The sequence below is a fragment of the Oreochromis niloticus genome, linkage group LG12 (genome assembly GCF_001858045.2).
Source record: "Oreochromis niloticus isolate F11D_XX linkage group LG12, O_niloticus_UMD_NMBU, whole genome shotgun sequence".
Taxonomy (NCBI): domain Eukaryota; kingdom Metazoa; phylum Chordata; class Actinopteri; order Cichliformes; family Cichlidae; genus Oreochromis; species Oreochromis niloticus.
The window spans coordinates 20,626,562-20,649,956 of NC_031977.2; the positions used below are offsets into that span (position 1 = coordinate 20,626,562).

Consider the following 23,395-nt stretch of genomic DNA (forward strand, 5'->3'; position numbering starts at 1 on the left):
TGTGGGGTTTTGAAGAGCATAAAACATGTATGCATGTACATTTTTGAAAAATTAAAAGATGAATGTATAAATTAATATCCTATAACCCTATAATCCTATATCTGTCTATGCTGTGAAGAATTAAAATAGCTCTGGAGGTAAAAGGAGGTCCAACCCAGCACTAACAAGATGTAACTTAAGAAGTGGTAACTAAGTATAAACTAAGGCACCACTTATTTCCTACTTGATCACTGTTCTCTGGTCTGGAAAACTTTGTTACCTTCTAAGAAAAACCCTGGTGATTTTACATGTCTGGGAAATTACCAGTCAGGGTGGGTCCCTTAAAGATTAGCTTATAGGAAGAGTGTCAAACCCTGTACCAGCATTATATCATTTTATACCTAATTAAATGACCAGTGAGTATATTAAAACACTGTGATACACAATAGTGGACGTGAAATAGAGCAGTCAGCAGCAAAATTGGGTCTGGGTCATTGTTTCCTCTTCCAACAAGACGCTGGTGAAGAATTACCTTCAGAAGACCAAAGTGAACGTTAGTGATTGGCCTGCACAAAGCCTTGAATTAAATCCCACTGAAAATCTGTTGGGTGAACTAAAGACAAAGGTCCGTTACATCTGGAGGAGAATAGAAGAATGGGCTGGGATTATTCAGGAGATGTGTGTGAGACTCACTGAAACCATAGCAAACAACTGCAGGCTGTTATCCAGCAAAAAGGATACGCAACAGACTATTAGCATCAGGCGGGCTAACAATTTTCACCCTGGTAGTTTTAGATTTTTTTGAAATGGCTTTTTTCTGTAAATAAACCAAAACACATCTTGCATCTCAGCCTCAAACCTTCCAATTTCCTTAAAGATTTACTTTATAAAAAATTGGAAGCACATATTCCATCCTCATCTTGTTTATTGTTGTTTACAAGAGGAAGCAATTGTGGGCAGAGTCTTGTTAGTCAGTATTGGGCTAGCTGGCATGAGAAAAGATACAGATGATAACCTGAATGTAATCATGGTTCGATGAAGCATGTCTGGGGTCTTCATGAGAAATCTGTCAAACTGAAAGAAGCTCTTTGTGCCACCGCTCTGGAATCTGTCAGTATGACTCAGGCGACATGACAAGACAATTGCAAAGACAACCACAGAAATGAACGGAGAGTCATCATAGATGAAAACAATACAGCTACCAATTCAGGATGTATTATGACAACACAATACTGATGCTGTCTCACCCTGTTGTTTTAGATCAAAAGAAGCTCCAAGATTTTTTTTTTTTACTCCCCACTGATAAAAGTAGCTTTCATGAGTCTTTTAATGAGAAGTTCTTGCTTCACAAGTGAAAACACAAAGGGAGGAAGAGAGAGTTAGAGTTTTGGTGCCAAAGTTCTGCTATATCAAAATAGACAGTACAAAGTATATCAAAAAACTAAATCACTCGTATTTTTTTCTGATACAAGAAACAGGCCTGCCACCCTGTCAGTGCTGTTTAAACACTGCTGTGCATCACTGGATTGGCTGAAACACAAAGCAGAGGCAGAGGGAATTAACTTGGAGCTGCAACCGGACTGCACCGATCATCAGTTGGCTTATCACCAAACCTACAGTCTGGACCACCAACCACAGACTCCCCACTCATCACTGTTACCACACACACTGAGACACGTGTTATCAGTCATCGCTGTAGTGAACTGCAGATGGAACATGCACTGTTTCAGCCAATTGCCAACAAGAGGGAGACAGCACCATCTTCTAACTCTGTAACATCGGTGGTAAAAAAAAACATAGATATTAATTTCATTTAGTAGTCTTTATATGTCTGAATCGTTTGATCTGAAGCAAATATTACAGCTTTAAGCATGACTTGTTGCTCTGCAATATGAAGTGAGGAGAGGTGTGAATGCAACACTATCACCCGCGTGTTGCTGTGTGAGAGGTGTTAGTTCAGATAGTTAAATATTCAGGTGTAACCAGAGAATGTCCTTTACACCTGCTCTGCATCACTGTGTGTGCATGCATTCATGCCTCAAAGTGCATGTGTCTACATGTCAGGCATATTAGTTAAATAATTTCGCTCTCTTCTTTTTTTTTTAAAGTGCCATTTGCAATATTTTAAAGGGAAAATGGATAATTATACAGTAAAACATGCTCTCCTTAGGCTTTTCATGTATCATATTTTATTGAGCAATTCATATTTGGTCAGTTAGGAACTACTGATGGGGTGACGGCATTTACACATACTTATCTGTGGACTATACGAGGAAACCACAAAAATAAATAAAGAAATAATTCAAATTTGTGATCAAAGGTCATGAATCAATAAGCCCTCTGAGCTATTGTGTTCTCCAGCTTTTTCTAAAGACATTTCATCAAATCCTTTACAACATTTTACCTTCTCTGTTTTGCTTTCACTGAAGTGCTTTCGGGATCTCATGTGCACAAACCCTTTTCTGAATGAACGCTGCCACCTCGAGAAGGCACAGCTGAAGATTTGTAGACAGGCTGTTTAATGACGTGATTCTCTTGTCGGCCTCTGTGTTTGTTAGAGTGTAATGATAAGAAACAGCTCACAGGCAGAGCAAACAGTAGCCCTGCTGGAGTGGAAACTGTCTGCTCCAATGTGACACACTACATCAAGCAAAGAGGCAGCTGCTGAGCTGATGTGACAGACAGGCCACGAATGACACTGCCAAAGATACACACCAGCAAAGATACAGCTTACATTTGATTTTTTTTTATTTGATTTTTTTTGACCAGCTGGAAATTACTTACAGTGAAATGTGTATTCTTAATCAGGAGTGGGAAATTAATTTTCCCAAGGGGCCACCTGAGTTACTGGGACTGTTGTGGAGGGCCGCACTAATAAGCTGAAATCTATTCTGGTCAGTATTAATTTAATTTCTTTATAAAATGCTATAAACTGCTCAAAAGATTAGCTGTAACACAATTAATTAATCACCGACCCCTGTTCTAAAACAGAATTTTTTTGGACACAGAGACAGACATGACCATATTTCAACAAGAAGGTAGAGCTCAGATCTACATTCATTTTAGCTTGCCTGGGTTAACAAAGTGTAGCAGTAATTTAGTACTGTACCAAATCAGTAGAAGCTAGTGGAAAACCACGTGGTCAGGTCCCGAGTACCATGTAAATGAGTGAGTTGTGTATCTAAAATCACAGTCTTATCACTGTCACAAAGCTATTAAGACCAAAACCAATTATTTTACCAGGCAAACAACATGCTTACACCTGCCGTTAAGTTGGGCGTTTTAACATAGGGGCCTTTTGAATCTCTGCTGGACTGTTCCATAATAAATACATGACAATTAAAGAAATTAGTTTCAGCAATATAGAAGGGCAAGTTTCTATTTTTAACATTTTGACGACTATTTGTACATGATTAAAGAAACCATTAGGAGTTGACCCTAAAGACTGTATATAAAAGATGGAGGTAGACTTAAGCCATGCTTTAAGTGCCTCAAATGTGTAGTTTTTAAATGGTCACCAGGTTTCAGTACCTATTAACGCAAAATTATCTCAGGTCTTATAGAAGCCTATGGGACAACGGTTCTCTGACTTCCTTTAAAAACACATTCCTACAGCTTTTTTTGGCTCCGCCCCTAATTTCAGGTCATATTGAATAAAATGTTACATCTATTTTTTAAATTGGTCATACTATGTTTTAGAAAGGATCATTATCTGGGTTATAATGACTTATCAGTCACAAGTTAATGAGCATGTGATTTCACGGTCAGATTTCATGAAGTTGGCGCTGAAAAGGCTCTTCTTGAGACTTCAAAAACCAACGGTATCTACGTCCATCTTTTCAGCTGTCTGTGCTTCTGCATCTGAAAAGTGGCACTCATTTGGAAGTACCTTAAAACCTCCATTCTTTTTAATGGGCAGAAGGGGGGCACTGCAAAAAGACTTCCACTTGTATCGAAGTTCATGGGAAAACAGTGGTCAGCTCTAGTTCTCTGATACCTCAATAAACACTTTCATGATGACCCCATGGGCTCAGTTGCTAGTAGGAAGTCACGCTGAATGCAAGATGAAGTTTATTTTGCAAGTTTTGGTCATTATTAGGGTCAGATAGGGCATGCCCATTGGCTAGTGACCTGTCAATCATAAGTCATTAGCCAATGCAGATGCAGCGTTTCTTGGTTTCATAGACAGATCCAATCTTGACCGTCATGTCCGGTTGCAAAACTGCAGAAAATGTTGTAAATAGTAGTAAAATTTATTTATATAGCACTTTTTAAAACAGGAAGTTATTTCAAAGTGCTTCACGTGGGAATAAAAGCATATCAACCACAGACTCCCCACATTGTCACGAAATGTTCAGCGTGCCTTCAAATGGGGCGGCTGCTTGATGTCACAATATCTATGTCCATCTTTGATATACAGTCTATGGTTCAGTCTTGGCCGTTGACCTTGACTGTATTCAGTATATTAAATGTATATTTTCAAGTACATCTGTTTCTTTCATTAGAAAGTTTTGAATCTGCAGGTCATGATTTTATATAAAAAAGTCAAGTGCTGTTTCTAAGGTCCAGAATGTGCACTCCTTCCCAACTTATACAGTGTTTTAGATTTGGATTTATTGTTTTAGACTGACAAATAACACATACATAACTCCTTTATCTGATTTTGCGGTTGGCTCAAAACCATTTAAATCTGTAAAGATGAGAATCAGGAAAAACAACATCAAACGCTAACTTTAAGCAGCCATGATATACATGTATATATTTTTTACAAAATAATTAAATTTGCAGGCCTTTAATGTTATTTCCTCCATCCACGAGGCGCCCTGTGTCACATAAAATAAAACATGAATTTAGACGTTACATGACAACATGCTACAGCTGTTCCCTTCAGGGTCATTAAGGTTATGAATGTTACAAAATGTCCATAACACACAATGTCAATACATCAGTGGTGCATTCCTCTCATCGTTTACACATGTGGCCCTGGAGCACCTCTGCTACACTGAGGTACAGAGTGGAACCGTTATACTCTCCTTTGTAAACACACTAGTTGTATGTATGTGTGTGAGTGTGTGTGTGTGTGTGTGTGTGTGTGTGTGTGTGTGTCTAAAAACCCAGGAGGCAAACCAGACCCCAACTTACCATTCATCCTCCCTCATGAGGAAACAGCAGACCTCCCTTTATCCCTTCCCCACTTCTCACTATCCCTCCATCTTCTTTCCCTTCACGACCTCCCACATCCCTGCTTACCCTCCCAGTTCTTCACTCTGTTCCTCTGTTTTCTGGTGCTTTTTATTTCCCTGAGAGTAGATGCAAAACCTGGCCTGCTGTCCACGCTGCCTCCTGTGTACGTGAGTGTAAATCCACATTACACTTCTCTCCGTGTCTGTATATTCCCTGGTGTTAAAGGGAGGAACCTCTCGTTTCCTCCATAAACACCTCAGTGGTATGCAAAAGATCTGCAGTGAGGATGTATGATTCTTTCAGCCTTTGTAACTCAGGTATCATTTCTAAATAAGAATAATAAGTTGTTGCAATTTTTTAAATGGGCACTAAGGAAAAATTATTTGATTTTTGTCCAGCTTAAAAAGAAAGAACTGGAGATGAATCCATTTAGCCACTGAACTCAGTCTATTCGTGCCTTGAACAGGTGATGCATTGGCTAATTTGTTCATTTCGTTAATCTTGGGTCAACCTTTATGAAAGCAATCGACTCTACTTCAGTAAAGTAATTGAATACACTAACACAGAATAAGAACTGCTAAATATTTTTGTCAAAGTATCATACTTAATAGGCAACTGATTTGACACAATTGATGAGAGTTAAAACAAATGTTAGAAAATATCAAACTAAGTTACTGTGTTTTCTTTCTGGATCATTTCTTGAACTATTTTATTTTTTTCTTGGTTAGCCTTTGATTGTAGTTTGTACATCATCTGGACACTAGATCAAGCAGTGCTTGTGACTACTATCAGCAAATTCTGTTACACAGTCCTACATGATAAATTGCTGATCTGCTTAATCTCAGCTTACCGCTGGGACCAGGCTTTGAGTCCTCAGTGAGCAAGTGAGCTGAAGTATCGCAACAGGACAATGCTAGGATGAAACAAACTCCAGCTCGTGGGTTCTCTTGTTAATCATGTTTTGTTTTTTTAAACTTCTGTTTTTAGTCAGTGACCTCCTGTCTTTGAGTGACCGGAAGTTTGAATCGTGGTAGAAAAATATGCTCTGGACAGCTACGCTTCTTCCTCTCATGTTGGATTGAGCAACTCTGGGGACAACAATGACTTTAAGTCACATCTTCAGGTAACCTAAACTGGTACACGGGTATGCTAGATGGCTAATGTGTCAAATTCAGTAGAGATTTGATTTTTTGTAGTTTTGTAATTGTAAAATTTTAAACTAAAAGTCTTATAAATGCCTGTAATTGTTAAACCCTTTAAACCACGCAAACATTGACAAATTCATGCTAAAGCCTCATATTCGTCAGGGTTCAGCTGTGTGGCAGGCAGGATATGGACAGGAACTCAGAGGGTACGGTGGATCTAAGAGGTAAAACACACTCTAACTTGAGAAAGTAGAAAGTAGAAAAATGCACACAAAAGCACACATAATACAACAGAAGTTGAATAAAACAGTAGCTAAACAGGAGCAAGCACTCCAAAAACTAGGAATCTCCGGGGAAGCAGAACAAGGAAGCACACAACCATGAGGGATGATGTAACAAGTGACAAGAGGAGACTCAGACAATAAATACACTCAAGACAAGGAGGGGAAGGGAAACAGGTGAGAAGACAGCTGAAGACAATTAACCTAATAAATCGACCGCTATCAAAATAAAACAGGAAACAACTAAACAAGGAATCACAAACAGACATATAGACTTAACATGACACAGGTGGATACAAAGATGGTTAAATTAATTAACAGATCCAAATATAAACAATACTAAACACTAACAGAAACCAGATAACAAAACCAGAAAGAACTAAAGATGAAACACACCGTCAATACCATAACGAAGAGCTCCACAAAAACCCCAAACAAATAAGGATTTAGTCCAAAAAATACAAAACCTTGGGTATAAAGCCCAGAGCCATGATAAATATATTGCATGTAAATAACAAGAAAAGTTGCTTATTTCAAAAAATTAGCAAATTTGCATCAGTCACACTGAAAAGTCCCGCGCTTGCTCAAAGTTATTGGAAACATGTAAAGGAAAATTACAAAATGCAAAGGTAGGAAGGTGACATTTCCTTCTAAATCAATGCAACATGTGTTTAATTGCTTTGTAGAGAAATTGTCATATTAAACAGGTTGCATTTAATATTTAACGGAAAGATTTATACATACATACACTTGTAAATACACATTTTTGTTGCTATAATTGGGAAGAAATTAATTGGTCTAATGCATTGCTTTTCCCCTTATGTCAGCCCTAAACTGGCTTATATAAAACCTTAACCCTAAAACCGAGTCAGGACTGAAACAGCACTCTTACTAGGTGCAGAAATGTCCTCCCGCTGATCTTCTTAAACTGCTCATCACTAAGATAACAGATGGCTAACACACAAATACAGACATGTATGAGCTGTACTCTTGTCTTCTAACAAAAGCCACAACCACACTCTAAGCTTGAAGCACATGGAAAAAACAACAGCAGAGCATGCCAAAAGTTGACATACAGTACCACTGGACCATATGTGCCTACATAAATCTACCGCTCATCAGGATGCTAAAACAATATGTGCTTCCCAACCAAGCAAGCATTCTTCCGGCATTGCACAAGTGTGTCCTCATTTTGTCCTTTATCAGGGAAAGAGAAAGGGATATGGACTGCAAATGCATTCATTTTTAAATGAATTTTAAAATGAAGTACATATTACATATATATACATCCATATATATTTGACCTAATGGTCACCCTTCATGTTAACCTCTACTAAACTGACTAGCTGCAGAAAATTTGCATGTTCATATCACCCTATTAGCACATTTGAATGCTGTGCATACATTTCATGTTAAACACATGTGCTTGTACCGAGCACAAACTGCACTTTAGCACCTGAATAGAGAGTAGACTTTTTTTTTTAATACCACCAAAAATACTACTGTTAATAACAGAACTTGTGATCAAATCCAAACCAAACATTAGTGTGTGAGATCCCAAAAATACCTACACAAGTATTTATAAGCCTCTGATCCCCTAACAGACATCTGTTTCCCGCCTGAGGTGAGCGGACCCTGAAATGGATCCCACTAAGCCAGAAAATGACTCACAGAGAGCCAGCAGTTCAAACTTCTGACTCACAGCCCCTTTACAACCTTTCATAGCCTCAAATGACCTTCTTGTGACCCCTCACAATGCCTTAATAACCCCCATTCAGGCCTGAGTGAGTCAGACAAAACTGATGGAAATTTGATCTGTCATGCCCCCCTCGCTCTGTAATTCACTCACACTGTCAACTTCTGACATGAAAATCTACATGCTTGCAAGCGCTCAGACATTCATCATGGGCACGCGCACATACGGAGACACACGCTGACTGATTGTTGATGGCTAACTGTCTGTATGAGCGATACATTTCTCTACATGAACATAACAGATATATATACATATACACACACATAGTGTGTAAATAGTGGATGAAAAGATGCAGCCAAAGCCCTTTTTTATCCCTGTACCTTGAAGTAAAGTGGTTTACGTCACTATGAAGCAGGCAAATATTCAGATGATATTACAAGAAGAGAAAACAAAACATTGTTTCTGGCGTAAAGAACAGCAGTGAGGGTCTAAAAAACAACTCCATCACACACTGACGGGAAAAAACCACTGGCTTCTTCTAGTAAAGCCAAAAAATAAATTTAATTCCTGTTTTTTTACCGTAGTTGAGAAGAGACTGTCCAAATTCTGGTTTTATGGAAAGCTTTTTTGAGTTTTTGCATTCATGCTTCTGAGCGAGTGTTTAAAGAGGTATTCACTTTGCTGAAAATTACCACTATCACATAACCAACTAGTTATTCCTGTTGTAGTTTTCTATAGAAATGCAAATTAAGAAGGATATGGCCTCACTTATGATGACATTTGTGTCACTCAGACCTAAGCAGACCCAGTAGACCCACAGAAATCGCAGAAGCTATTATTTACCATCAGAGTCAGAATATCTAAGTGTCACCTGCCCTTCTTTGATTTTTTGTTTAATCCCCAGAAGCTTAATGTATGCCTTATGTAATTATAAAGTATGTAAGTAGTGTGAAACAAAAAGCAAAATGTGCTTTTGCTTTGACTAAAAACATCCAGACCTACAACCAGAACAAGTTGAAAACACACTCAAGATGTTGTATCCTATTATCATGTCTAGTGCACCACCTAACATCCTGATACGCAGATCAGCACTATGTGTGAAGTTCACGAAGGTTTGCAGCTGTTCTTCTCTTTCCTCTGCATGACTCTGGCATCACTGTGGGAAACATTTTCTGTCTTATTTTTGTAGATAAATCTGCGGTGGAGCTTCCATACTGTGGACACTGTAGATAAATGGCTGTGACACGAAAGGAAAACATTTGAGGACCGGCTACGTCGAATAATGAGCGAGCTTAAATGGAAAAACCTGCTGTGTCTAAGCTGGTCACTCACTGAATCTATTATACAACGAAAGATATCCTGATTGTAGCACTTCACACTGAGGCTGAACACACAGGGATCTGTCGTCACACATTGAAGTCACACAGGAAGCTGCCGTATTGTCGCCACGGCACGCTGTCATCAAGGGAACCGTAACAAGAAGGAAGCGCCCTTACACGTGCACATGGAGCCGTCTCCTCCTATCATGAGAGGCTGAGTGAAGCCCTGCTGCTCTACACAGCTCTCTCACCAACCTCCATTCACCCAACTATAAAAGACTTCATCACTGTTGAAGAGCAAGCTTAGTTAAAAGTTTTGTTAATCAGGTACCACAGCAAGATTGCATCATGTTTCCATAAATGTAGTGGAATCACAAGACAGTTTTAATCCGTACAATGACTCATCCAACACAAACACTGGATCTACAGTTCCCATAAGCTAATCTTTTTCATAGATCCACCCTGACTGGTAAATTCCCACATCTTCCAAACTCAACGCTTTACTGTGTAATATATCATATCACCAGGGTCATTTTCTCGGACTTGCCAAAGTCCTCCAGCAGAACAACAGAGAGCAATTATGCAACAGTTTCACTGTTTGAGAAGCATAGCTAAACTCAACAAGTATGAAACATTCCTCAGAGATATTGATATGATGGCATCACACAGTTACTGCAAATCTGTGATGTTAATCTCCCACTCCACCACATCCCAAAATGAATCTTTTGGACTGATATGGTGGATCCTATTGTCATTCTCTCACTGTCATGTTCAAGATTTGAGGTTTGTGATATGATGTGTTAAACTGATACAGTATCCCTGAAAAGGCATAGGAAAAGTTACACGATTCTTGCACGTTTTAGAGCCATCCACTGGACCAGATTGGAGTATTTGTTGGGCCAATTCTGGCCCCTGGACCTTCTATTTGACATCCCTGCTTTAGACTATTCTGGTCTATACTTTGTATACTTGCGATACCCTTATGGGGACAAAATTCCTGTCGCCACGAGTTTGAAGGCATTTTTGAGACTCAAAATGTGGTTTTAGTGTCAGGGTTACAATTAGGTTATGGTTAGGTTTATACTAAGGGTTAGGGTTAGGCATTCATTTTTGATTTTTAGGGTTATTGTAAGCAGCTAGAGAAAGCATTATGTCAAGTGGACGTCCCCACTAAGATATGAAAACATGACAGTGTGTGTGTGTGTGTGTGTGTGTGTGTGTGTGTGTGTGTCTGTGTCCTTTGATGGAAATAATTTTCATCCCTGTGATTACTTGCAATAAGGATACAAGTCAATAGAAAACTACAATATGAAAAAATCTCGTTGAAAACCACAGACAAATTAGAAGCAGCACAGTAAAATACTTCAAATAAAAATTGGCCAAAGGTTTTCCAGAGTTGGAAAACTACACTCCAGATGAAAATGCAACACACCTGTCTGCCCCAAAACACATTTTGTACACAAAGCAGCCTAATCTACATCACTTCTGTGTCTGCCAGTAAGTTCCCGTCTATAATTAATTTCAAATTCACGTAGACAAGCACACATTAATCATCCTCCAGGATGCTAAGAGTAAACTAACCTTAACCACGGCCCTCCTGCTTTATATCTTTCAGCATTTCAAGCACATTGCAAAATAGCTCAAAGAAGCAGTTTCTAAAAAGAAAATATGTCACGCACTACGCTTGACACCAACAAAAGCTCATGTAATTATTTCTGAAAGTGGTTGTGTTATTGTTATTAGGAACTGAAGGTAAAGTTTGTCTTCCCCCCCAGCTGCATCACTACTGCATGCGTCTGCCACACAGCTATAGCAGAAGTTGATTTGTCTACTAAATCTGGAGACAATTAGTCGCTGGAACAGAAATCAAAATGCCAGAGCTAGTCATAATATAGGTCTAAGGAAGACAGATTTCAGCTCCAACAATGGTGTTTTGACAGGGAGCAGGGAGAAAGAAAATAAGGACGAGTGTGCCTGCGTTTTAAGGCAGAGCATGCTTCTTTCTTTCTTTTCCCCTTTTCTCAGCACCCATTTCCCCACATCTGTACAACAGATCATACTAGTAGAGGATGGATGAGAGTAACCCCTAATAAGACTCCACATTAACACCTCAGTGCTTTACTCCATCTCCAAGTCTCTGGTATGATGAATTAGCTGCTGGAAGTCTTGTACTACGGTACTTGCGAAGTAACAACACACACCTTCTATAGGAAACACCAGGATAACCTTTGTATTTCCACGCCATCGTATGCAATCCTTCTAACATGTCTCCCAAAATTACAGGCCCTGTGAGCTAGACAAAAACACACTCTCACTGAGACAGACAGTGTTAAGCTTTTGCACTCAGCCCAGGTCGCATTGACTTCCCCTGTGTGAGAGCCAGGGCATACAGTGTATTAAGAATTCATGGGGGATTTGCATCTTTGACTGCAACAATCCACGATAGAAAATAGGTCGACAGGCTGAGAGCCACAGCCAGTAAAGGAGCACACACATACACACGAAAGCACCACACAACGCATAAAGAAGCATGAAAACAAACACAGAGCACAGGTTTTTGCAGAGAGAGAAGCACGCAAATTCCCACGCGCCGAGTCATACGCACACACATTTGGGCCACCGCGTACATCCCTCCGAGGGTAGAAAGATACACAAGTCATGACATTCATTCTCTCACACATGCTAAGACGGGTCCTGTAAAATGGCTTTTATGGATGCCACCTGTCCGTATGGGATCAGATAAACACACCAAGGCCTTTCATGGTTAGTTGAATTAAGCCTCTGTGGCTGTTAACTTTCTCTCCGCTACCTCGCCCCACCCAACACACACACACACACACACACACACACACACGCTCAGTTTGGGATTGTTTCTGCAAGCAGTGGAAGTTATCCATCACATTTTTCATTCCCTCTCTCCATGGAGAACCTCACAATCACCTCATCTCTCCTTATCACATCTGCCAAAACATTTCTCTCACGCTTGCTGTGCTGAAGGTTTTCAAACGTTCCCTTCTACAAAAAAAACCCACCTCTGACTTTACTGTATTGACACGACGTGGAGTTTCAGGGTTCGGCCGTCACCCCAAATTCCGTGGATGATACTTCAGACATCTGTGCTGTTAAAGGGTGGCGAATTTTGGGGGCGACTGCAACAAACCATCACTCAGAATTAGAGCAACAAGTCCAAAAGTAACACACACGGATGCCACCTCCTTTTTTCAGCAGCTACAGAACCATTAAAGCAAAGAAAGAAACCCTAAAGTCAGATTTAACTGCTTTGTCTTTTTGCTCCAATTAAACAATCTCTTAATGTTGGTGCCTCTAATCATTCACTTTTTACAGTTTTTTTAGTTAGTTTTTTACTAAGACACCCACAAACCAGCAACAACACATGCAGCTTCAGTTTCACAACAACATGAGAGAACTGGAAAAAGATGTGCTTGTGTGAAATCATAAATCAACACCACCATGTGCAGCAAGGGAGACTGAATCAGAAAAACAGACATCTTTATTTTAGAAGGATCCTTTGAGTCTGTAAACGCTAAAGCTTTGAGACAGTTTGACAAATCCTGGATCGGGAGCGATATTACACCATACAAAAAGATTTAAAGCTCCTCAGAATGTGTTTTCAAAACCTAAAGTAAACCAGAATCGCAGCTTGGAGTATGCAGATTGCCACAGGGTATCTGGATTCAATATCTGGACTGAGTATAGAAGAAAAAAAAAAAAGAAGTAATATTTGGATGCCAAGTTTGTAGAGTTAATTGGAAACAGGTACATTAAACTATGCTGACCATTTCTGGTGAAAGCAGTGAAGAGAGATATGTACCACTTCCTGTTTGTGTCCTCACTGCCAACTTTGCTTCAGCATTTGCAATAAATGCTTCTGCCAGAAGAGCAGAAAATGTTCACTTCAAAAACAAACGCTTCATTTACTAATGATCCAGTTAGTTTTATGGACTTTGGCTGATAATGTGGAACCTAAATTCGTTAATGTGCTCGGTAAAAAATAGAATAAATGAGTCTGACACAAATGGAAACTATTCCTGATGTTTGTCCATTAAGTAATTATTTCCTGACCCGATATCTGACTGGAAATTCACAGCTTTAAAAGGTTTGTAAAATAGAAATGCATCCAAATAAACAGAGTACGCATGCTCATTTCCTTATCTTATCCATATTGATTAAACAAAAAATCGATAAAGACTTAACATTACTTAGATTTGGTAGTATTGAAGAAATTGCCTTTACACAAAGACAGAGAGAACTCAACAGTAAATCTGCTGTCAGTGTTTCTGAAGTTCACTAAATGGTAAATGGCCTGTATTTGTATAGCACTTTACACTACATTCAGTCATCCACCCACTCACACATTCACACACTGGTGATGGCAAGCTACATTGTAGCCACAGCTGCCCTGGGGCGCACTGACAGAGGCGAGGCTGCCGGACACTGGCGCCACCGGGCCCTCTGACCACCACCAGTAGGCAACGGGTGAAGTGTCTTGCCCAAGGACACAACGACCGAGACTGTCGGAGCCGGGGCTCGAACCGGCAACCTTCCGATTACAAGACGAACTGCCAACTCTTGAGCCACGATCGCCCCCACTAGAATGTGGAGGTAATAAATTCAGTTTTTCCACCACTATATAAATTCATCATTGTTTTAGTGATCTCATTTCTCAGTCAGACAAGAAGCAACTTGAAACATTTGAGCAGCTGGTGTGTGCTGCCATCTAGTGGCTTCAATACACCATAACACTTCTAATGAGGTACATGATCGCAATGAGGACTAAAAATCTACATGTCGATTACAGATTCAGCACAGGACAGGCACTACATTTCTTTTCAATTTTCTCAACATCTTTTATTATATCAAATATAACTTAAGACCTACAAATTTATTTGCAGTAGCGCACCCCCCCCCCAATAACTATTTAAAAATTTCAATTGTCATTTCAGCTGCTGTTCTGTATTTTCAGCACAGATCACATCTCTTCTTGAGCCACAACTTTGTTGTGAGACTCAAGCAGGTTGCCTTTTATAAATTAGAGCCAATCATAACACAGGACATTATCTCAATGTGCGAGACAGGAAACAACGCGATGCAGTCACACATGAAGTGAGACAACTGGTCAGTCTGGAAAGCTGATCAGGCTGTATTACAAATGAGCTGGAAGACATTTTTCTGCTTTTAGTAGGTTCTACGATAATCATCTAAAAATATTTCCACATTACTCAATTTAAAAGAAAAAACCCAACAAAAAGTTAGGGGTTTCAATTAAGCTTTACTGTGTACATAACATTTATATAGAAAGACGGAACACACAAACATATGGAAATACACAAACATGGACAACTACTGAAAAAAAAAAACAACAACTTTGAATGATTAAAAAAAAAAAGATTCCCACTTTTAAAAATGTGTTAACCCATTTAATATTCTTTCAAAGTTTGTCAAGTCCAAATGAATAACTCAATTTTTCTGTTGTCCGAAGATCTGAACAATCTGAAAATACAAATAACAGGAAATCCAAACACTTATAGTCATCTGAAATCATCTCTGCTTGCCATCCTCATGCCACCTTTATACATTTTTTGCCTTGGACATGAAGTCCTTTAGAGTTTCCTGGAGCTTCTGAATGGCAGCCTCGTCTTCTTCAACAGCCTTTGAGCAGATCCGCTGCACTCTGCTGTGCAGATCCTCCAGGCATTTCTGTTGTAGAGGAAGCGCAGGAGACAGCGGTGAGGGTACAAATAATATGCAGCATAATCATGCTGCGTTTTTACAGATTCACATTAAGGCCTCAGCCATACAGGCAGCAGGCGTCGTCGAAAAATGTGTTTTCGACGACGCCTGCTAGCGGCTGTTTCCAGAAATTGGTCGCAAAGAAGTTGCTCAACTATAAAACCTGCTTGTTCCTAGTGGATTGCTGTGACTGCCTGTAGTTTGCATGGACGATGCTAATTTATACACAAAAACTTGTTATTTACTCTCCGAGCTGTAGTGAAACCTAAAAGTGATGTAAACTGAAAAATGAAGAATTTAATCTCCAAAGTAAAAGTTGTGCATTACAGCTGAAAGCAACACATTTCTCGATGCGCAGCTTCTTCTACATTCTCCATTGCCAGTTTGCACTTTTCAGTTCCATTACAGTTTGGCAAAACTAAGTGTTTGCACACAACCGGGGGCAAATCATGGTTCAAGAGTTGGCAGTTTGTCTTATAATCGGAAGGTTGCCGGTTTGAGCCCCGGCTCCGACAGTCTCGGTCATTGCGTCCTTGGGCAAGAAGTGTAAAGCGCTTCGGGGTCCTTAGGGACTAAGTAAAGCGCTATACAAATACAGGCCATTTACCACAAGTAAGCATTTTCTGCTAAGTACCAGGGGGGGTCACTGACAGATCTCTAGGCTTGTGTGACTGGGACTTGGGACAGCCATTAAACTCCAGGAATCACTGGCAACCTGCTAAGGAACACACATTTTCCCCTTCTAGCCACATGTTGCCAGATGTTCATTGACTGGTCTCTCTAGAATTGTGTGACTGAGGTCTACAGCTTTATATACTTCTGCCAGAAATGCACATCCTAACTTGCGTGGTAACCGGAAACTCCTTATATACCCATGTATTTAGTACAAATCAAATCGAAGTTCAGTATTAGTATTATCCATTGTTATAAATGTAAGGCACAAACACTTCAAGTATAGTCTAATCTGTCCTATAGTTGTGATGTTTCTGGGGAAGAACAGCAAGGAAACCTCACATCATAGTGCTTTTACCTTTTACTTTGACGTAAAATGAATGTTTTGTGCTGACAGAAACTCACAGCTTTGTGTAAATTTAAGCTCATGTCCTGAGACACACTCTTTTGTGGAGAACAAGAGAGAGCTGTAGGAACATTACCTCTGTAATTGACAAGTGGTTGGCAGCTGTGGTAAAAACAGACGCCAGGTTGTTAGCGACTGTTCGCCTCTCCTCATTGGTCTCCTGCAGCACGAGGTGGTACCTTGTGACAGAAACAAGTCTTAAATCTCATCAACTGGAATAAACAGACACATCATTCGCAATAAAGTTCACCTTTGTTTCATTAAATGATGACAAATCTGTATTTTCAGGACTACTTGTGATGATTTTGAATATATAGCAAGAAGAATCCTGAAGAAATGCAAATATGGTACATATATTGTTGTTTCTTACTGTTGCTGTGCTGCTTTCAGCTGCTGCACAGCCTCGTCATAACCATAATTCACTTTCTTCTCAAGAAGTTTACGGTGGTTTTCCACAGACTCCATCTCTGCCGCCCACTCCTGTTCCTCTCGGGCCAGCTCCTATGCAAACATACAACGCAGCAACATGTTTATGAAAAACTATTGTGCATTTTCTTCTTAGGTTGTCGCCCAGGAGAAGGAGAAATATTTCCTCCCTCTCCCAGGAGAAAATGTCTTTTTTCCACTATGAATGGGTTTGAAGCGTTGATAGCTCTTTGGGAGTTACAAAGCTATATTTTATTAACGTGGGTATAATTTTGTTCAGTGGAAACTTTCACTGTCGTGTTGCAGAATACGGGACAATACCTGCTGTTCACCCTCCCATCGTTCATCTAGCTTGCGGATCTGCTCCCTCAGCTGCTTCAGATCATTGGTCTTATCCGTAATGATAGAATTTACCTAACAGACAAAAATAACACAAATTATAAATGCTGACAGGTTAATATGTGACTACTTCACTATATTCAGAAACGGATATGATACAGCACTATCAAATTTTTGTTACCTGTTCACAAGACTCCTCCAAACTGAGTTTCATGTTGGTTAATCGACTGTTCTCCTCCTCAACATCTCCAACCAACTTTCTTAGTTGCATCTGATCAGAACAAGTACACAGAAACACCATCACTTAAAGCTACAACCTGAATATGGAAGTATATTTAATTAGCGGGAAGTAAGTTGTGTCTGGTGAATTTTTTGAGATTTGCTTTTGTAAAAAGCTGCGTAAACAGAATATTAACTGGAGTCACCTGTATCTGTGTTTTACACTGAACCATGCTGCCGGCTCCACATTCAAAAGGTCTGATCTCGAAATCGTGACCACAGGCGTTCTCTGCAGATATCGGTATCAGCTTCAGTTTACGTGCCAGCTTGTGGTATTCTGTCAGCTTCAACTCTGCCTGGAACACAGAGGATTGACATTGATGGAAAAGAAAAGGGAGAAAAGGAAAAAGCACAGATACTTTTTTTAAAATGATGATGAATGTTTGATGTCAACAGTCTACCCAGACTATAAAACGGGTAGAACACAGACACAGATGCACTGAATAATATTTTCCTAAAATGTAAACATTTACTCAAAACCAGCTAACCAAACAGGACTACAGCTGCCCCTCTTTGCACATGTACAAGATGTAAATAGTACCTTCTCTTTCACTTTGGCCAGTGCAATCTCTTCATTCCACTTATGCTGCTCAGTGTTCTCCAGAGACTTGGTGAGACTGGAGATGGTCTGCAGAAGTTCCCTCTTCTCTCTGTTGATCCTCTCGACATCAGCTGGAGTAAACTTCTGATTTTGCAGGAGGTGCTGCAGTTCATTCCTCTCATGTTTCAGAGTTTCCAGGTGGCTGACTAAAAACAATAACCCAAAAATTTTCACTATATGTTTAATATTCAGGAGTCAGTAACTCCCACTGACCACACCACTCTTATTTTACCTTCAATAACCATCTACTACTTTGAACCTGAAAGCTGCGCAGTCTTTGCTTAATTTAGGTAACTCTAAAGACGAACATTGTTAAGCTGACTACTCCAGATATAATTGCATAATCACAGAATCCAGTGCTTTCTGCCAAAGATGTGGCTTGCTAACATAGTTAGATCAAATGTGTTATTTACCAGAAGTCTCCAGCTCAGCATTCAGTTCTGAGTCTTTTTTCTCCAGGTTGTCTTTAAAAGAGTCCAAGCTGGCACGATAGCTCTGGAGTTTCTTGAGATCTGCCTGCAGCTTCATCTTTTCCATCCTCTTCGTCATCAGACGGTCCTGTTCAGGAGGAGACAGAACATGTCAACACAACTGGGTACACAATTCATTCCAGCCCAAAGACAAAATACAGGGGAAAAAAAGAAAAAATTCTTACAGTCTGACTCTCCTTCTCCAGTTTTTTAACCTCATCAGTAAGGATTGTGTGTTTCTCCTCCATCGTGGCCAGCAGGGCTTCATCGACGTTGTAAAGCTTCTCTGTGAAAACAAGCAAACACTATTCTTGTTAAAAGCCTTTCAGACAGCACTTGCTGCAGTGCATTAAAGGGGACGATAGGCAAATTAAATCAGACACAGTTTTTGCCTTTTTGTAGGTGCAGTCTAGACAAATGTCACTGAATTAAGAATACCACCTGAGTTAACATGAAAGTCAAGGCCAAATGCTTAGCCACCCTGAGTACTCATGTCCCCCAAGGCCAAGTATATTGTTGTGAAGTTTAAATAAGATCCATAAAGAGTGGTTAATATAACATTTTTACCAATTTTCACATCATTTAGTGTGACCTTTATCCAATTTTCACCCAAATAAAAGAGCTCAAGCTATTATTGGTATCTACAACTACACAAAACCTAAAAATAATATCTTGAAGACTGTGGACACCAGACCGCTAAAAAACAGACAGACAAACAACCACAGACAATTACATATTCCCTCCTTTTGTATGGAGAATAATTTCACACAGAGATGTTGTTCTTACTTAGTTTAACGAGGAATGCTTCATCTTCTTCCTCGAATGTGTCATCACCTTGCATGAACTTGGAATATGTCTCAGCTGTGTAGTCCAGGAAGAGCTACATATGAAGAAAGAACATTAAGACAAACTTACAATATAATAATCACACTAGCTTTGCTGAACAACACAGGCACGACACATGATTGGGTACAAAATGTACAGTGCCAGTAACTATATAAAGTGGGCTTACACCAATATACAGCACACTCTCTTAACATGTCAGTATACATGATTTTATTTTTTCATATTTTTCACACTGTAAAGTTCCTGTACCTTGTTGAACTCAGCACCTTCTTCAATATTTTCGCCATCTTCACAGAAGTCACTGAACAGCAGCTTCGGTTTGTTCAAACTCCAGTTGATCTGATGCAGAAACACATTAAAAATAAAGAAAACATGCTGACCTTTAGCTTCCACTTTTTCTTGTGGGGCATTTGATATTTAGTGTATGTGAACTTTGTTTTAAACGATAATGGTCCAATGTACTTGACAATTTAATGTCATTTCTCACCTTGACATTATCAATAAGCCACATGAGAGCCCCCAGAGCCTGAGGCCAGGTATGGGGAGCTCCAACAGAATACATGGAACACTTGGAGAGAACGAATGGGTACCTTAAACAAGATGCCAAAACAGAGCAAGTCAGGAAAGTGTCTTAAACTACAGAAAATGAGACAAGATATTTCATAATATATTCTTTAACTTAATTTTTTTTTAAGTGCGGGGAGGGGGTTTAACAACAACAACAGCTGTTAACACAACACATTTTACCCCAAGGTTTTAAAGAGAGCAGGAACCTCCTCCTCAACTTTTGAGTTTGGCATCTCAAAGGTTGGGTCTAGCTGGCAGTAGATGAATTCAAACATCTTGACAAACTCCTTGGTGGATGGAGACTGGAGAGTCTTGGATGACAAAGTGCCCGGGTAACCCTGCTCTGTCAAGAACTAGATCATAAGAAAGAAATACACTGTTAAAATACAAACTAAAATGTATTCTGCAATCATTTAACACCCCTTGTGTGGTAAGCATATCCATCAGAGGTGTGGTAAAAATGCCAAGCAGCTAAATGAAATAAGGTGTACGTTGGAGTCCCTTATTTTACAGTCCACCTTACACAGACACAGTTTATGTTTTTACCTCGTGCAGCTGCCTGATGCATTGCTGAACATAAGACTTATCGTGTAGAGGTCGAGCATCTTTTATCTTCTCAGTTCCTCCAAACCCCGACATGATGCTGTTGCGAGGCATGCCGACTCCACTAGTCCTGTTAAAATGCCACATGTCAAAGAGCAGGGTTGTTTTTTTTTTTAATTTACACAGAGAGTTACAATGCATTCACACTTAAATCATGGCATTGCAGAGAATTGTTTCTTTTTTAATGAAAAAGCATAAATATATTTTTTAAATTTAAGATACGTCAGAGTGATTTTACCCTGAGTGGGATAATTAATGCATTCCACTTTTGACTATTTTCAGGACCTTTTGTAATCTTCATTTTATTTTCAAATTTCTAATATCTAAGCTAATATCTAAGCCCAATCACCTGAGGATTTTACAAAAGTAGTCATTTTGTAGTAACAGTGTAACCGAGTTTTGGAAAATTCAGACATACCTCGGACCAAAGAAGCTGGTCCGTCTTTCAGAGGTCCCAGACTGCGGTTTCGGTATGTTGAGCTTTCCAAATGAAGGCTGTTTACTGTGAAAAAGAAAAAAAAAAAACTTTAAAAACTTGAATAATTCATTTGCTAATACCTAGTGAGCCATCTTTCTTCAACGAGTCAATAAATATAACTTCCCCATCCCTGCTTTACTCCATGTATACAATATCAAAATATCAATATCATATCATATCATATCATATAAGATTACCCAAACCAATAAGTCCCAGTCTGTCACAACGCATTTCTAAACAGACTGTGTGGTCCAAATTAAGCTATGTTGTGGAGACAACCCCTTATTAAAAGCATTGGGTTACAACAATCAGCTGTTTATCAAATAGATGAGTGAACTAAGTAGTGCAATTGCAGAGCTGAATTTATTACAGGTCCAGTTTCTTTAAACAAACCTCTGAGGCGTCGTATACATCAAGCTCATCCTGTTGCTGTCTTGCACTCGCAGCGACTGCTCCGATGGTCTGCTCCCTTTGACTCGACTCAGCCTTACACTGGAGAAAGTATCACAAAATGGGAACATGTTTTATGAAAGACACTCCAGTGATTCACAACTGTTCGCCGAGTACACAACACCGCCCATTAAGGAGAGCATGTTGCCCACATTTGTAAATGAATGACAACTCTCCGTTAAGGTTGACATACGCTTCAGGAATGTAATGAAGTAGCATTGTTTGCTAACTAGCGCCGTAACCTCTAATATTTCAGAGACTCGAAGTTCACTAGACCTAACCCAATACCACGAATAAGTCGTGTTTTACTCGATAAATAGTGTTATGGTTGTGAACAATGTTGAATTAACTGCTGCGACATCGTTTAAACTAACGGTCGCTAACGTCCGCAAACAATGACAGCAAATGAATTTGAACTTCGTTAGCTTAGGTTACCAGAAACTTTATATTTTATCAGAATGTTGTTTGGCACTTATTTTCTTGGCCAAAGTTTCACTTACCGCTCCATTTTTTGTCAGTTGTGTTTACAAAATGAACAAAACTTCCGAGCAGATTTGCCCACCCCGCCAAAAACACATACAAATACTGGAGGGTGGTGACATCACAGCAGTACGGAAAGCCATTTAGTCCAAGAATGTCTCGCTCGGATTGATGCCGCGTCTACGGATTAGATCGGATTGGGGAACTCCAGGCCTGTCCTGCAGGTTTTAGACATTTTAGATGTAGACATGCTCAAGGTGACATGCTGTAGTGGAAAGTAAGCATCAGAATGGGAAAAGAAAGGTGCTTTAAGTGACTTTGAACGGCATGATTGGTAGTGCCAGAAAGGGTGCTCCGTGTTTCAGAAACAGCTGATCTGCTGGGATTTTCCCGCAAAACCATCTGTAGGGTTTACAGAGAATGATCCAAAAAAGAGAAAATATCCAGTGGGCAGCAGAGAAAATGCCTAGTTCATTTCAGGTCAAAGAATGGCCAGACTGCTTCAGCATGATAGGAAGGCAACAGTAACTCAAATAATGCCTTGTTACAACAAATGTATGCAGAAGAGCAATTTTACCAAGAAGGGACACAAAACCCGGGACTGTCGTGGATCGCGGCACCATTAAACGGAACTCAGTTGTTTTTTTTTCTCTTTACACGCTTCTTGGCATAGACAGTCTATACAGCATAGGTTACACACTACAGCAGAAGACAACACCAGGTGCCATTGCTCTCGGTTAAGAACAGGATACTAGGGGGGGGGGGGACGGTACAGTTCCCAAGGGCACAAAATTAGACAACAGTAGATTGGAAAAGGCTTAGGCTTCTGGGGGCTTCCCATGATGCACCGAGTGTTTATTCTTTACTCGCTGCATTTCACTTTCTGCGTTTATTTAAAAAACTTAATTAGTTATTATAGATTACAACACGACTTGACTCTCTTCCATAGCGTGCCGTTTCTCTTGTCCCCTCCACTCATCTCCCATTAAAAGGTAGTTTTTCTTTCCCACCATTGCCAAGTGCTTGCTCATAGGTGGGGTCATCTGATTGTTGAAGTTTTGTCCATGTTATTGTAGGGTATTTTCCTTACAATATAAAGTGCATTGAGGTGACTGTTGTTGTGATTTGGCACTATATAGATAAAGTTGGTTGTAAAGATGGTTGTCAGAATTTCTGATAAAAAAAATGAAAGCATGGAGCCGTCCTGTCTTTTATCAAGTGTTCAGGATGCTGGTGATGTAATAGTGTATAGTATATTTTCTTGTCACCCTTTGAGCCCATTTTTATCACCATGGTTTAAACACTACAGCCTACATGAGTACCGCTGCAGACCATGTCCATCCCTTTATGACCACAGTTTACCACTTTCAGCAAAATAATGCACCAAGTCACAAACGCAAATCATCTCGAACTGCTTTCTTGA

At 39.7% G+C, this 23,395-nt stretch overlaps 1 protein-coding gene across 1 annotated transcript; it reads right to left on the bottom strand.

The window, feature by feature from the left end:
- Window positions 1–14,874: 14,874 nt before the first annotated feature.
- On the bottom strand, window positions 14,875–22,139 carry ndc80 (NDC80 kinetochore complex component). The gene is made up of 17 exons (XM_003446109.5): window positions 21,993–22,139; window positions 21,436–21,534; window positions 20,983–21,066; window positions 20,508–20,634; window positions 20,142–20,314; window positions 19,882–19,984; window positions 19,644–19,733; window positions 19,335–19,428; window positions 18,734–18,834; window positions 18,492–18,636; window positions 18,019–18,224; window positions 17,624–17,773; window positions 17,380–17,469; window positions 17,181–17,273; window positions 16,804–16,934; window positions 16,510–16,612; window positions 14,875–15,322 (listed from the first exon to the last, which is right to left on the bottom strand). The coding sequence occupies exons 1-17, from the start codon at window positions 21,998–22,000 to the stop codon at window positions 15,194–15,196; spliced, it is 1,926 nt and encodes a 641-aa protein (XP_003446157.1). The 5' UTR covers window positions 22,001–22,139; the 3' UTR covers window positions 14,875–15,193.
- Between the last annotated feature and the right edge of the window lie 1,256 nt (window positions 22,140–23,395).